Raw genomic sequence first — 16,269 nt, forward strand, 5'->3', positions numbered from 1 at the left:
GTGGATGTCACTCTGCTGTACAGTATGTTACAAGAGGGTATGATATCATTGTATTAGAAAAACGATTCTGAGCGAAAACGGTCAGTCAGCCTATGATATTACCAAGTATAGGTATTTAATGATATTGTTGTGAATAAAGTAATTAATATATAACCTCTTTACGTGGAGCCTTGTTTTAAATTTTCAATCCTTAGCTATAAAAGTTGAACATTTTATAAATTTTTAACTACAAATTAATTATAAAATTATAAATTTGATAAATTTTGTCAACATTTGAACTTTAAATGCTTATAAAAAAAAATTGTGCCTATGTATTTTTAATATTTTTTAAATTCTACTAGAACGATATATCAGAAGCCTTATATTTTCACACGCTTTTTTACCCAACAAATAAAATTGTATTGATATTTATAGAAAAAAAAATTGAAAACTGACTATGTCCGTAAACAGCTCAAAAAGAGTTAAAATATTATCGTGTATAGAAAATTCTAATACAAACATTCAGTGAAATTTTCAAGTATCTACAGTCATACGTTTTTTAATTACAACAAAATAAGAAAATCGTTACATGAGAAATCGAGTGAATATCAAATGTTGTAAAAATATGAATTTCAAACGCTCATAAAAATTTAATTTGACTTTCTTGTAGACATTTTTTTTTTTTTTTGATAAAGGTAGACAACTTATGGATAATCTTGTATTAAATTTTCAAATCTTAGATTTAAAAAGAAAAATTTTTATGAATTCTCAACTCAAAATAATTTGCTAATTTTCGTGATTTTTCCGTATTTTTTCAAGATTTGAACTTTAAATGCTTATAAACAAAAACTGTGACTAAGGGTTTTTAATATTTTTCAAATATCATAGTAACAATGTAGTAGGAGCCTTGTATTAAATTTTCAAGCTTTTTTACTGAACAAATAAAGTTTTATTGACGTCCATAGAAAAAATACTAATAAAAATGGAAACTGAAAATGTTCCTAAACAGTTCAAAACAAATCAAAATAATTTTAAAATTGTATTGTGTATAGAAAATGCAAATATAATCAACCAGTGAAAATTGCATGTATATACGTTCATTTGTTTTAGAGTTACACCAAAAACAAAAATCGATGTTCTCGAAAACACATTTTGCGTAAAAATTCCCGTTTTTCCTTAATTTTTCTTTTGTTTTTCACGGTGCTTTTAAAAACTACTGAGACATTTTTACTTTTGACCCCCCCATAGTACCAACTAGATTCATTTTCCTATCAGAAAAGTTACCGTTGAAGAAAATCCAAGCATTTTTACTGTATGTTCTAAAAGGTGATGACAGACACAAAAATAAAGAAATAAAACAAAATTAAAGAAATTAAAAAAAAATTTAAAAAAAAACACATCATTATAAAATCAATACATTCATAGTTTCGCTCAGAATCTAAAATGAAAAGAATTTAAAAATTGACTTTCATTTTTTTAGTTTTGTCATCAGTTATTACTTATTATTCTCGCTATAACTTTTATTTTTACATCACAATAATTGTTCACCGACTTCTAGAAAAAAAACTTTTCTTATCGATATTTTCGCGTAATTTCTTGGAAGCGTCCGGTCATTCTGAAGTCAATATTCTTCAAGCGTATTATTTTTATGACATACTTTCAGTGGTTTTGAGATTGAGCAGACGACCAACTGATATGAATATTATTTTTATATAATACACTGAGAGACAGACAGACAAAGAAAGAGAGGTAGAGACAATGACAGTTAGTATAGAAGAATGACGCAGATCGTCTAATTAAGTTATTACTCGTATACATGCGGTCGAAAGTACAATAATTCTTGACCAGTGTTTGTTCATTTTTATAATATTTTACATAGTGCTGTAGAACGATGTATGATAAGCTGATATGCATTGTCAGATAAAAACCAAAAGACTCATCAATGATGTTTCGCGTGTAGAAAACCAATATTATTATTTATTATTATGCTATATTGCGTAAATCACATCATAAAGGGTGTGTATGGATGATTTGAAAATATTGCTTGTCATATCTTCCACCCTGTATATTATAATATTCAGTCGAGTTCTGACGAGAGCGTGCGATGTACTAAATAATAATATATCAGTTTTTCACAAATCCAAAACTGTATGCAATTTTAATGAATATATAATATTATGTTACGTACAGTGTATAGTTATGTGAACGGTCTATATAATGTCAATAGGGCGTACATCGTGCTTATTTGCTGCGATGAACAGTGTCTTAAAATAATATTATATAATTAATTTAATTAATTGTTTTATTTTTGACAGGTCTCGGAGATCATCCGGCGCCGCGGGCAACAGTACTCCACAAAGCCGAGTTGTCAATCCCGGAGGTAAAACGATTTTTCTATATTAATATTAATATATGTCCGTCAAGTTGGCACCGGCACTTTCTCCAAACAACTCAAAATTAGTATCAACATTTTGCTACGAATTTGCTACATTTTGCTACACTATTTTTAGAATTTGCTACAATTTGGTTTTTCCGGAAATCCGGAAACAAACATGCCGGTGCTATCTTGACGTAGCACCGGCACTTTCTACAAACAACTCAAAATTGGTATCAAAATTTTGATACGAATTTGCTACATTTTGCTACGTTGTTCTCGGAATTTGCTACCCCCTGGTTTTTCCGGAATCCCGGAAAATATAAAATTTCCCAGCACCGGCACTTTCTCCAAGCAACTCAAAATTGGTATCAACATTTTGATACGAATTTGCTACATTTTGCTACGTTGTTCTCGGAATTTGCTACCCCCTGGTTTTTCCGGAATCCCGGAAAATATAAAATTTCCCAGAACCGGCACTTTCTACAAATAACTCAAAATTGGTATCAACATTTTGCTACGAATTTGCTACATTTTGCTACACTATTTTTAGAATTTGCTACAATTTGGTTTTTCCGGAAATCCGGAAACAAACATGCCGGTGCTATCTTGACGTAGCACCGGCACTTTCTACAAACAACTCAAAATTGGTATCAAAATTTTGATACGAATTTGCTACATTTTGCTACGTTGTTCTCGGAATTTGCTACCCCCTGGTTTTTCCGGAATCCCGGAAAATATAAAATTTCCCAGAACCGGCACTTTCTACAAATAACTCAAAATTGGTATCAACATTTTGATACGAATTTGCTACATTTTGCTACGTTGTTCTCGGAATTTGCTACCCCCTGGTTTTCCCGGAATCCCGGAAAATATAAAATTTCCCAGCACCGGCACTTTCTCCAAGCAACTCAAAATTGGTATCAACATTTTGATACGAATTTGCTACATTTTGCTACGTTGTTCTCGGAATTTGCTACCCCCTGGTTTTTCCGGAATCCCGGAAAATATAAAATTTCCCAGAACCGGCACTTTCTACAAATAACTCAAAATTGGTATCAACATTTTGATACGAATTTGCTACATTTTGCTACACTATTTTTAATATTTGCTACAATTTGGTTTTTCCGGAATTCCGGAAAATAGAAAATTTCTCAGCGCCGTCACTTTGACCAAATACCACGATATAATAGGTATTAACATTTTTTATTTTCATAGATTCCATTCATGCGCTATAATGCGTTTCACAAATAATGAGATATATTAAATTCAGAACTTTCTTCTGCTTTGTAAGTTTAGAATCTTGAAATACTTTTAGCGCCAGCACTTATTATACATTTTTAAAGCCTAAAGCATGGGATATCAACAACAAAAATAAAATAAAATTTAAATAGATGTTATCAATATTTTAAATTTCCAAATTTAACATATTCCAGCCAATATAATATGTTTAAACCTATTTTCAACATATTCATTTTATAGTACTGGACAATCGTTGTCTAAGTATAGTATATATTATAAATAAATGAACTATAGAAATTTATTTTAGTTTTACCATTTATTTGACTCAATAAAGAATATAGTAATATAAAAGTGACCGTATTGTTTAGTAAATAAATAATAACAATCAAATAGGAATAATAATATTAATAATAAAACAAATAAACAGCTTGGTTGGCATATAACTAACAATTAAAAAGTGAATATTAATTAAATAGACAGCCTAATTGGCATATAACAGTAACAAACAAAAAATATAATCTTAAAAATGCTTATACAAATAGTTCATACAAAAGCTTAAATGGGCTTCAAAAGGTGTAATAATTGCAAGAAAATAATAATATTGCTAACGAAATATACAAAACATATCATAAAACAAAATATATACAATAAATTGTAAAACAAACACCTCAAAATTCGTATCAAAATGTTGATACCAATTTTGAGTTATTTGTAGAAAGTGCCGGTGCTGGGATATTTTCTATTTTCTGGATTTCCGGAAAAACCAAATTGTAGCAAATATTAAAAATAGTGTAGCAAAATGTAGCAAATTCGTATCAAAATGTTGATACCAATTTTGAGTTGCTTGGAGAAAGTGCCGGTGCTGGGAAATTTTATATTTTCCGGGATTCCGGAAAAACCAGGGGGTAGCAAATTCCGAGAACAACGTAGCAAAATGTAGCAAATTCGTATCAAAATTTTGATACCAATTTTGAGTTGTTTGTAGAAAGTGCCGGTGCTACGTCAAGATAGCACCGGCATGTTTGTTTCCGGATTTCCGGAAAAACCAAATTGTAGCAAATTCTAAAAATAGTGTAGCAAAATGTAGCAAATTCGTAGCAAAATGTTGATACTAATTTTGAGTTGTTTGGAGAAAGTGCCGGTGCCAACTTGACGGACATTATTAATATCGTGTTATTTTAAAACAAAATATAATATGTAGGTCCGTCGTTCTGTAGTTTTAATTTTTAATTTTCAATTTTTAAGCTCCCGGTAATACGTACGTAGTCGTGCGTAAATGTCAAGCTTGAAATGAAACTAAAAAAAGAAACCGTCCCAAATGTGTTAATAATATATTATATTAAGGTACTGCATGTCGCGTCAACCTAACCTTTGGCTTATTATCGATTCGTGTTGTGGATAGCACGACAGTCGCGTATATACATTATTATTACTATCATTATTGTTATCACATGTTTATTAACTGTTTTTAGTAATATAAATTCCTCGTGTATAATATTGTGCTCAGAGTTTGACGGTGTTCAACGTATATTATAATAACATGTGTACGCCAAAGAAGATTATCAAACAATCCATTAGTAATTACATGTATTCGACGTATCACAATTGTAATGGGTGCTTTTATTTTACGCATACTATTACTTTATTATGTACAGAGTGATTCACTAAGCATTCTAAAATGATCGCAGACTTTAATAATGAATTTATTCTAATTGTTGATTTTTTTTTTTACACCAGTGTAGATGGTGCAAGATTGTGGTGATTCAAATTTCTGTTTTTAAAAAATGAGAACCCCTTTTTTATTGTAAATTATTTAGTGGACAAATTTTTTGATAATTTGAATGTACCCTGATTAAAATTCAAACCTGTAGTTTTTCAGTTATCAGAATGTTTATACCAAAAATTATACCCTTGAAAATGGTTTTACAAATATATAAAATAGACGCAATATTGAATCTAGCGTATTTATTTTATGCTTGGACTATATAATAATATAATTGGCTAAATAATTTATTGTAGAAAAGCGGGGTACTTATTTGATATTATATATCCACAAGACAGTAAACATACTCCTAAGTTTACCTAGTATGAAAAATGTCAAGAATCTCCAAGACCAAAAATGGTTTTTAAGTATATTTAAAAATTGAATGTTTTCATAATGTTGAAGAAAAATGAAGGCAATCGTTCGTTCCTGGTGAATCGCCAACGACAGCTGTCAAAATGATGTGTACTCACATGCAATACTTATACTGTGCAAAATAATTTTAAAATTCGTGTATTTTATTCAATTAAAATTTGAAATATATATGTACACAAAAGCGCATTGGTCGATATAAATTATATTTAATTTAATCGTGTACCAAGCAAAAAAAAAAAAAACAATGACAACTGCATTGCTAACAATTGCGTTGTATGTTTTTTATAAAATGAAAAAAAATTATTTTATGTCGTATTATTTATTATTATTTCTCAAAATCGATATCGAATTATATTTCTTCGGTAGAGCGATTTATTTCAAATGATATTTAATTGAAATTGGCTTGGTTGGGTTTTGTAATAACATAATGAATTTATTTCAGATTTTTAATATGTTTGTTTTTTATATACCTACCTATCTATATAGTATATAGCCGCTTTGTTATTCCATTCATTTTACGAATAAATATTAAAAAATAGTTTACAGATAAATTATTTTCTCGTTAATTAATATAAAGTAGCGCTGCTGCAGTATACAGTATACACTACTATATATTTTATAATATTGAGAAATAATACAAATTTTAATCGTAGCAATTTTCTTTGTTTGCTCGTGTATTTATTTAATTTGTTTTCAACTCATTGATAAAATTAATAAATAAACTGTATGTATATTATACGAAATGCAATAACGTTGGATGGCATCAAATTATTATTGTCATCGGCAAATTATAATTTTATTTTTTCCGCATAACTCATCTGTAGAAATACCGAAGCGATATGAATTTAGTTTTTTTGTTTTTTAAATCACTTACCTTATATTTTATGGATGTAATTAATTATTTTTTTATTTATAAAACGCGTACAAAAAATATCAAATAAATGTCACATATAGGTATAGTTATATTAAATATTATACTATACTCGCAAACAACAAACGCGTACATAATATTTTGTAGGTATAATTAAGATTTATGGCGGTCGATGGGCACACGCAATGAACTTTTAATATGTTTATTTAATATCATTAACCCAGTAGGTACATATATATATATATTATATTATTATGTTATTTCCATCGAATTGTCGAGTATAATACTCTGCCGCCCGTAAAACGGATTCGTTTTAATTCCTTTGAAGTTTCTCTGCACACAATATATTTTATATTTGGTTATGATGAGTTTGTATAATATAAGTTCGCCTTACTGAAATTGTTGAATACTATGTCATATATAGTCGGGTTTCCAATTCGAGTGAAAATTTTTTTTTGTCGGCGCCGTGATAAAATCACGTTCAATCGGTACGTTTTTCGTTTTGAAATTCCAATAATACATGTATAGAGCTTTCGAAAACAACATTATATTATATTTTATATGGCAGCACATCTTATAGAGTACCTATTATATTATTGTGTTATATTACTGCAGTATACGTCGTAAAGTAAACGTTTTTTCTACAGAATTTTGTTTCCTTTTTGATAAAATATATTTTATATTATATTAGTATCACATAATTATATGATATTACTTTGTATTTTAGGTAATTTTACAATGCTCATGTGTTTCAGATGATAAGTTTATTATATTTTAACCGGCGTTAATCTCGATTTCATACAGTATAGGTACAGTACAATTTATATATTATATAGGCAAGTACAGAGTCTTCCAAATTTGGGATTATTGTGCTTTTCCTTTGCGCGATCCTCTGCACCCATTTTGTCAGTCACAAAACAATATTCGGAACATCTTGTAAACATAATACTGTAAAAAGTGCATAAAGTATTTGTGCTTTGATTACGACCTCCGACATCCGATCGACTTGAAATATATAATATGAGTTGTGTAAAAAATCGTAAATCCTATATGCACGTCTTAAAATAACTGGACGAATTTCGTACTGACTTTAATGCGCATAATATGATATTGGGCATATTCGTACTACGCGCAGGAATTATTGCATTTATATTTTAATTAAAATAATAATATTATATTATGTTAGTTATATCTTTCTTCGCTCAGGCACGAGTTCTTGAACAACTTTTTTTTTGTCTGTTTTAAATATTTATATATAAATGTGTATTATAGTGAATCACATTCGAATACGTCCTTAAAACGTCACACGCACGTCCCACGATTACGAATTGTAAACATGACGCGCAGGTCGATTAGGTACTTATCTAATATATTATATATTATTGTTGTTAAGTCAATTTAAATTATATAATATTATGTCTGATAAGTAAATGATGGAAAAATAAAATCTCATACGATTTTTTAACAGGCAATACGTTATAGTTTATTCGTTATCGGTACACTATGCCTTTAGGTAGTAAACGTAATATTAAATATTATTACAATTTATTTTCTTTCAATTTTTTACATACAAAAAAGCACCGTTGTATTTATTTTTCATTTTTTATACTAAGCTGGGTAGATGTGTTTGTGTCCTGTGAGGTTTAAAAACTAAATAATCAATATTTACAATGAACGAAAATATATATATAGGATATTAAAAAAAAGACACTGATTTTAACCTTACAAGTGGTTATTTTTATCTTTATGTTACCATCACTTATATTGTTAAAAATATAATGCCCACCTGTTATTTTAGGGGTTTTCTTAGACGAATACCATGTGTTCACTAGGTCGTTTTCTTATAACTATTCTGTTGATTTATTTGCTATTCATTTTTATCGTATATTTTATCATTATTAATAATTATCATTGAAGTGAACTTATAATGATATTGTGTTTTATTCCGGACAATTTACGGATGAATAAAATAAAATGTATTCAATACCTATCGGGTGTATGTCTCTGTGTCTTAGAGCTTGGCATCGTACAGTTGGAGTGTTTACACGTGCGCGTGAGATAAAATAAAATACAATTTTGCGAGAGACGTACCTACATATAATTTGTTATGTTGCTATAATAGTATAATGCACACAGGTGTATTCATTTCATTCGAAATATATGCACAATGAGCGTACTTTGTAGTAACAAGATTGAAATCGTTCGGAAATATATATATATATATAATATAACACACAATCAAGAAGCTATATTGTCGACAATCATTATATTACTATACATATACAAAGTGATTCACCAAGCATGCTCAGCCCTATTTCTACCCTTAAAAATTAATTTATTCAAATTATTCACATTTTTTTGAATTTTTAAATATCTAAGTACTCAAAGACCATCATATTTTAAAATTCTTGAATTTTTATTTTCTTGTTGAGTAAAACTTATAATGGTAAAACAAATTTATATTTTTCATAAAAGAAACCCCTTTTTTATTGTAAATTATTTAATGTATAATTTTTTTGAACTACTTAATTCAAAATTCGAACGGGTTCCTCAGTTATTAAAAAGGTTATACTAAACATTATAGTCTTTACAAATGGTTTTACAATTATAAAAAATACATGTAATATTGGATCTAGACATCTAATAGGTACCTATAATATTAATCACTTACATTTTCAAATCACCATAGCCGAACTCATTATCATTGATATATTATCATTAGTACACAAAGTTAAATAACTCAAAAGTACAAGTTCAAATTTTGATTTTTATATGCCATCATTTTTTTAAAAAAATAACCGCTAAAATATTTACAGTAGAAAAACCTCGGTTCTCATTTGAAAAACAGTAGTTTGTGTCTCTACTAGACACCCCTTAAATATACATTTAAAATTATGGACTTTGAGTTTATTTACAAATTCCAGAAATTAAATTTTGAATAACTACATTATGGAAAATCAAGAAGGGGATGAGCATGTTTGGTGAATCACCCCGTATACTAATTTGATATGGTATGTTATATTATACTATATAATATTATGACTAGGGCCCGGATTTCAATGCGAAGTGCATATTTTTTAGTTGATCATACACAATGCTTTCTAAGTGCATAATTCGTTTCATGTAACGAGGGCTTGAAAGCTACAAATTTTATTTTGCATTTTCTTGCATATTTCGACGTTTTTTTCATTTTTAGAGCATTTTTAGCATTATTAGGTCATTTTGTTGTTTTATAATGCTTATTTGTTCAATATAGATATAAAATTTAGCCTATTCAAAATATTATCTAAAGATAAATTATTTTCTTGATATTTAAGAAGGTTTGTCGGATTTTTCCATACACATTGTCAATTTTATTTTTCAATTTAGTTTTTTTTTTCAATGCAATGCTCAAAATTTAGTTAGTACAATAGGTTTACTTAGAATGTTAATTTTACATACATTTTAATATATATTTTGGTATGTTTAGAATGAATAATATTTCCCCAAAAACGGCCAAAACATATGCGTGTCAACATCATAGCAGTCTAATAAATAACAATTATATCTCATTTATAAATTACAATTTGTATAAAAAAAAATATATGCCATTTTTAAGGTCATTTTTGTGGTAAAATGCATTTTTTAAGGGCATTGTTGGCTATTTTTTAAAGCATATTTGTATGGTTTTAAGTGCATTTAAATCCGGGCCCCAATTATGACCTATACCCACTACGATGTTATTAATGTTCCTTGTATGCACATAACGACGCCACATGAACGTTGAAGAAACTAAAACGACGAATTTATTATAGTAATGAAAATATTATTATTAAGATTATATACCTATGTGAAATAATTTCGCATTGCCGACGGCCGAGTGGTGTTTACACCACGACGTTCGTCTATTTGACGTAGATCAAACGACGTTATATTGTGTTTTATATATTATTATATATACATGCGTACACATATTATCTTTGCAGTGTATAATTTATACCTATTTATATCAATTTATCAATAAATTGAACGGAGGCAGCAACGAACGAGACCAATTACAGTATGGGCATCAATGGAGGAAATATTGGCCTTTTCGATGCTGGTTTTTATAGTAGTTTTTGTTTTTTATATAATACCTATACAGATAATACTTATTTAATAATTTACCATTTTTTGCAAACGTATACACAATTTTTCGATTAAAAAGAGTACCTACTCGAACAATCTCATATTTTGGCACTTCATTGAAATATTTCCTCTGTGTGACCACTTAATATATAAAAAGATTATGTAGATTAAAGCAAAATCATATAATATGTTTGTATTTATAAATAGTTCCATATTATCAGTATTCGGACAAAAACGGGCTTAACATTGATGAAATAATAGATCGTACATTTATCTCATGGTATCTTTATTCTTTCATACTATATTCACGGTACTTCAATAGCAAGTTCATATTTTATTATATTATTACTTCGATGACATTATTTAAATTTTTTAATCTGATAAATGTATTTATAATTTTTTTAATTGTTTAAGTCATAAATCAGTCTTTGTATCATAACTCTTAAATTAAAAGACTAATGCTATGTTGATAATTAAATAGCAACTACAGTATTGTGTTATGAATTACCGAGACCGAAAGCTTTAATATAACGCAATTCAAAATTATTATTATTTTTCTCAAATGCTTTATATTATAGAATTCAGATAATACATCAAATTAATATTAAAAACGTATTCAGTTCCATTTCAATAAACTAAATTGGATAATTTAGTATTCATACCTTTATATAAATATATATGTTTATTTTTTAATGAAAAAGCTAAAAATTCGGATATTCAGAAGACAATATCGATTTGTTTTCTTCCCACAAAAAGGAAAACGGCAAATACGATAAATTACGCAGTACATTATTTACAAAATCAAATATAAAGTAAATTGAATGCATATTAACAAATAACGAGAAGTATAATAAATTGTTTGTTTTATTTCAGAAAGCTTTAAATAAAACAACTTTTATTTATTCAGTACGCTTCATACCTTAAAACGGATCTGTTCAAATGTTCTTATTCGTCTCGTATACCAACGCATTTTTAATTTTATGATTTAAATTTACAGTGTACGGAGAGGAGGCACGTATGTATTTCTAGCTTCCCTTCCCCTAAATAAGTAGACTTGATAACGTTTCGAAAACGTACTATTTTTGTCTTTGAACCGTGCGCGTTATCGTGCGATATCAGTTAAAATTTTCTATTCCCCACCCCTCTCCACACGCACAAATTCTGAATACTATTTACATATTATTATGTACCAAAATATTATGGCCGGGCGTTCATCATGATTCATATTACGCAAACTACGTATAAATACACGTGGACTTGAGCGTTAAAAAATAATTATTCTTACGCGCGTGCTATAATAATAATATGTGAATTTGTTTGTGTTGCACATACGAATAGATTTTAATTGACACGACGCCCGCGGAATTGCGTATGACATACGTTATTGTTTTTTTACGCGTTCGTATACAACTTGTGAAAACCGAATTGAATTCTGTCTGCTAATTTGTCGTAGATATTATGTTATACAGGGTGATTGTATTTTTCCATAGCGTACGTATTATCACATTAATCTTATTCCCTAGACTATTTGAACTTTTTTTGTTCTGTTGACTGCAGAAATTACCTATATAACGGATAATTACGAATACAATTATCACGATTAACGTGTGATTTCTCCATCCCAATGTATTGTTTATAATATCGTGTAGTTGTGTGGTAGCGACCAAACCGTAAAACGTCATCAATCAATCAGAATTTCGACTTTTGATCCATAATATAACTATATTATAGTCCCTTCGACATTTCAACTAAGGGCGTATCATATAAGACGCTATATATGTCGTCTATACTATTAGAATAAATTAAAAAATAAACATTTAAATAATTGATGAAACATAAAATTGTGTCCATAAATATTTTTAATATTTTATGTAGATATATCGACTAAAATCGTACGGAAATAATGCCTTATTATTTGCATTTATTTTAGCAATTAATAAAGCTTCGGTGTAATTAACTACATTGTCATAAAATAGTTTATTAATTTATTACTCGTATTTTTTTTTTTTTTTTACAATAAAATACAGATTATTGATTTTAGAATAACCGTATTTTATTTCAACCCTGACGTTTTTATGACTCTATTTCTGTACGCTATTTTTATTTATTTTCATTCATATTTATATTTTACTAATCGAATGTATAATATTTTCACGCAAATAAACTCAAAAATATAAATTTATTTACACTGTTTATGTGAAACACTACCTAACCTAACCTATATATGCAAAAAAAATGCTACTCAACAAAGTCTCATTAAAATAGAAAATGTCCTCCGCAGGATTTACCTTTTCAATATCAGTGTTTACCAACAAAAAAAATACACATAATGGACATTCGATTATCGTAGCCCATTTTTGTTCGAACTTTTCGAGTTCTGGGTAATCAAAACAAACGTTTCAAAAAGCTCGACTCTAGTTAAAATGAACCTTCGAAACTCATTTTACTGCTGCGAACGTTCATTATAACAACCCCTAAAATAATAATAATATGGCGTATTGGCCTTAACTTTATACTACACAATGTTTAACTGAACATGTATATGACATATTGTTTTTTTCCCCCTTTTTTTCGTGTCAACAAGTTCGATGTTACTTTTTGAGTTATTAAAATCCTTTGTGAGGTATATTATAAATAGTCGCTGAACATTTTATATTATCATCCTTGAATATCCATAGTAAAAATATAAAGCTCGGAGCCAATTATTTTTTATACAAAAAGCCCTTCTATTTTCGGAGAGTTATATTAACAATAGAAGAATTCACAGTCATATTATACTTCAGCTAACGAAAATAACACATTCGTGTATACCTATATACAGGTATACGTCATATAATATATAGAGGGACCCATTCGTATCTCTTTATAGTGTGCCTTGTGAACAAAAAACTCAAATGTCTTAAATTTTATATTAAGTATGTAGATAGTGAATTTTCTTTAAGTATCTTTTCACGTTTTTAGATTCGTTTCAAATATAATACAAGAAAAAAATACGTTCCAATTCCATTCATAAAAATTTCATTTACAGTCATCGATCGCTTTGCATCATACCTTATATAATAATATTATATATAATATTAATGATAATTTAATATAGTTTAATGTTCAACTACAAATTTTGACTTTTCTGTTTTAATACTTTTATAATGTTATTGTTGATACATATTTTACATGTCATAATCTTGATGAATCAATAAGTATAATATAAAAACTGAGTATTAATTGTTGATAACCAATAAAAATACAGTTCGGATGAATCAAAATATGTCAAGTTAATAATTAATCTGTAATTCCTTCTCTATAAAAAAAAAAAAACTGAAATAGGACATTTAAGTATGCACGTATACAAGGTACTTTTGTAAAAACTCAAACGTTTTAGTTTAAATTTATAATTTATGAATACAAGCTAGCAGAGCGCATAAAAAAACGCGGTATTCATCGGTACGCGCATTAAACTTCAATGGAATAAATTTCAACTCGTTTCAGGGATTTGTTTTGAATTCACCTAAATGTTTTAATTATACTCAAATGCGTTTCGTAAAATTGATATTTGCAAACAATCATGAACCCCCAAATCAACATTGGATATTGGTCAATAATAATTAATCTTTTGTGTAATCAACCAAAGCGCAGTTTCAACACACATACCGATACCAAAATACTATAAATCTCCGTTAAATGCGCTTTCGCTAGGCAGGTGGTAATATTATTATAGTTTGTGTGCCGGTGAGTTGGAAAGCTTGTCGCGTTATTTCGAAAAGACTCGCAGCCTGCAGTCGTAAATTGTTGACAATTGTGTGATTATTGAATTACCGAAAACTTATTCCTGTGGTTTCCGCCAAAGTTTCAAAGTGAATTTATTAAATAACGCGGCCGAGCGATCCAAAAGGTCTGTCAAGTTTTGGGACCCAGTCAAAAATTTTGTTTGATAAAGGTCACACACTATAATATTATGTATATTATATTATTATATAATAGCATTTGCCGCAAAACCATTATTATTATACGAGTTCGATCAAAATTATTACGGTAATTCCGAACAACAAAACACAAAGGTGAAGTACGCGTATAAAATGTTTTGCATTTATGGCGCGGGTACCGTAGGGCATAATACGTGGTAAGTTAACCTACTTATACGTACGTTTTTTTAAAATTTTTTCTCATGGTAACTGCCAGAATTAACCCATGTATCTACGTTTAGACGTCCGGACAAGTCCTTTGCTGACGATTTTTAAAAAAAAAAAAAAAAACGAAGGTACGACACCCGCTCGTTCTGCGTGTGAGAGTTTTGGCAAATGGATCGGTCGAAATGTAACGCAATGTTTGTGGTTTTTTTTTGTCCACTCCTCCGTCTCCTCGATACAATAAAACGAAATTATTTTAATGTCCCATGTATATACATAATACATATACCTACGATGTGGCGTACCCGTCGTATGTACACCATTATTGTACCATGAGAAATATATTATAACGAACGCACACAAAGTTCTCGACAGAGACGTAATCCGGATTTATTTTACCCTTGAGCTGATTCGTCGTGCAGAGAACGCGTAATGTCGTCTACGAATTGTCTGCCTTTTCGCGCGCAGTACATAATATAATATACAACTTATAAGTATATATAGGTACAATAACATAATATATGGTAAGCACAAAGTTTTATGAAAACGTATGTTACCGTGGAATAATATTTTCGATCGCACAAATGTAACGCATCGAACTCGGTCTTACACTGGCGAGAGCGTTGTTTTATTGTACTCAAAGCTTTTTATTTATTTATTATTACTTTTTTCTCTTTTTTCTTTATCGTAATGGGCAATAGGACGGTATGTCAATATATCTATCTATATACGTTAACGTATGTATATGTACCATTGTACCTATGTGAGTGTATGAATATTGTATTTACACTTAGCGAGCGCGCGCGACAATAATCACACGACGAACAACGCGCGCACCGTTCTGTTATTTTTTTTTTTTATGTAAATAGGTGAAGATTTATTCATTTTTTGTGTAATAAAAAATTCAGTCGAATAAACTATTATTATTGAGATTAAGAGTGCGTTATACTATGCATGTCGTATGTACTAGAATTTGGTCTGAAATCATTGTATACCTTGGGGAATGCGTTTCAGTCTTGCATTGATGCTAAATTTCACAACGCAAAACGTTTTTATTCAAATTAAGATAGGTACCTACCTACTTATTCCGTTATTACGTAAATAATGTCATGTAAAAAGACACCCAGCATAAATCTATTTTAAAATCATAGACATTTATTTCAATTCAAAATTTCTTTAATATAGTGTATCATTAATTAAACAATGTTTCTAGAGCTCATTACAGTTATTATTTTCTTGTAAGAAAAATGTTTGAAACAATATTTTTCGAAAATAATAGAGACGCATAATTTAACACTTTCTTACTATTAATACATATATGACCTTCTCAATTCTAGAGGAAAATAATAATTATTATTTGGAATTGAGTATGATAAGACGTTTCTTAAGGGTTGCCTAAGTGATTTGTAAACACCTTAAAGCGCGACACGTTATG

At 28.9% G+C, this 16,269-nt stretch overlaps 1 protein-coding gene across 8 annotated transcripts in view; it reads left to right on the forward strand.

Annotated features, from left to right (window-relative positions):
• The window catches only part of LOC132952816 (cAMP-specific 3',5'-cyclic phosphodiesterase), a 680,524-nt gene that overhangs the window by 649,191 nt on the left and 15,064 nt on the right, over positions 1-16,269 (forward strand). For all 8 annotated transcript variants that reach the window (XM_061025261.1, XM_061025265.1, XM_061025262.1 and 5 more), the window contains one exon: positions 2,295-2,359. In XM_061025261.1, coding sequence (XP_060881244.1) covers positions 2,295-2,359 — 65 coding nt within the window. The remainder of the gene's footprint in view (positions 1-2,294; positions 2,360-16,269) is intronic.

Source organism: Metopolophium dirhodum, chromosome 9 (genome assembly GCF_019925205.1).
Source record: "Metopolophium dirhodum isolate CAU chromosome 9, ASM1992520v1, whole genome shotgun sequence".
Lineage (NCBI taxonomy): Eukaryota > Metazoa > Arthropoda > Insecta > Hemiptera > Aphididae > Metopolophium > Metopolophium dirhodum.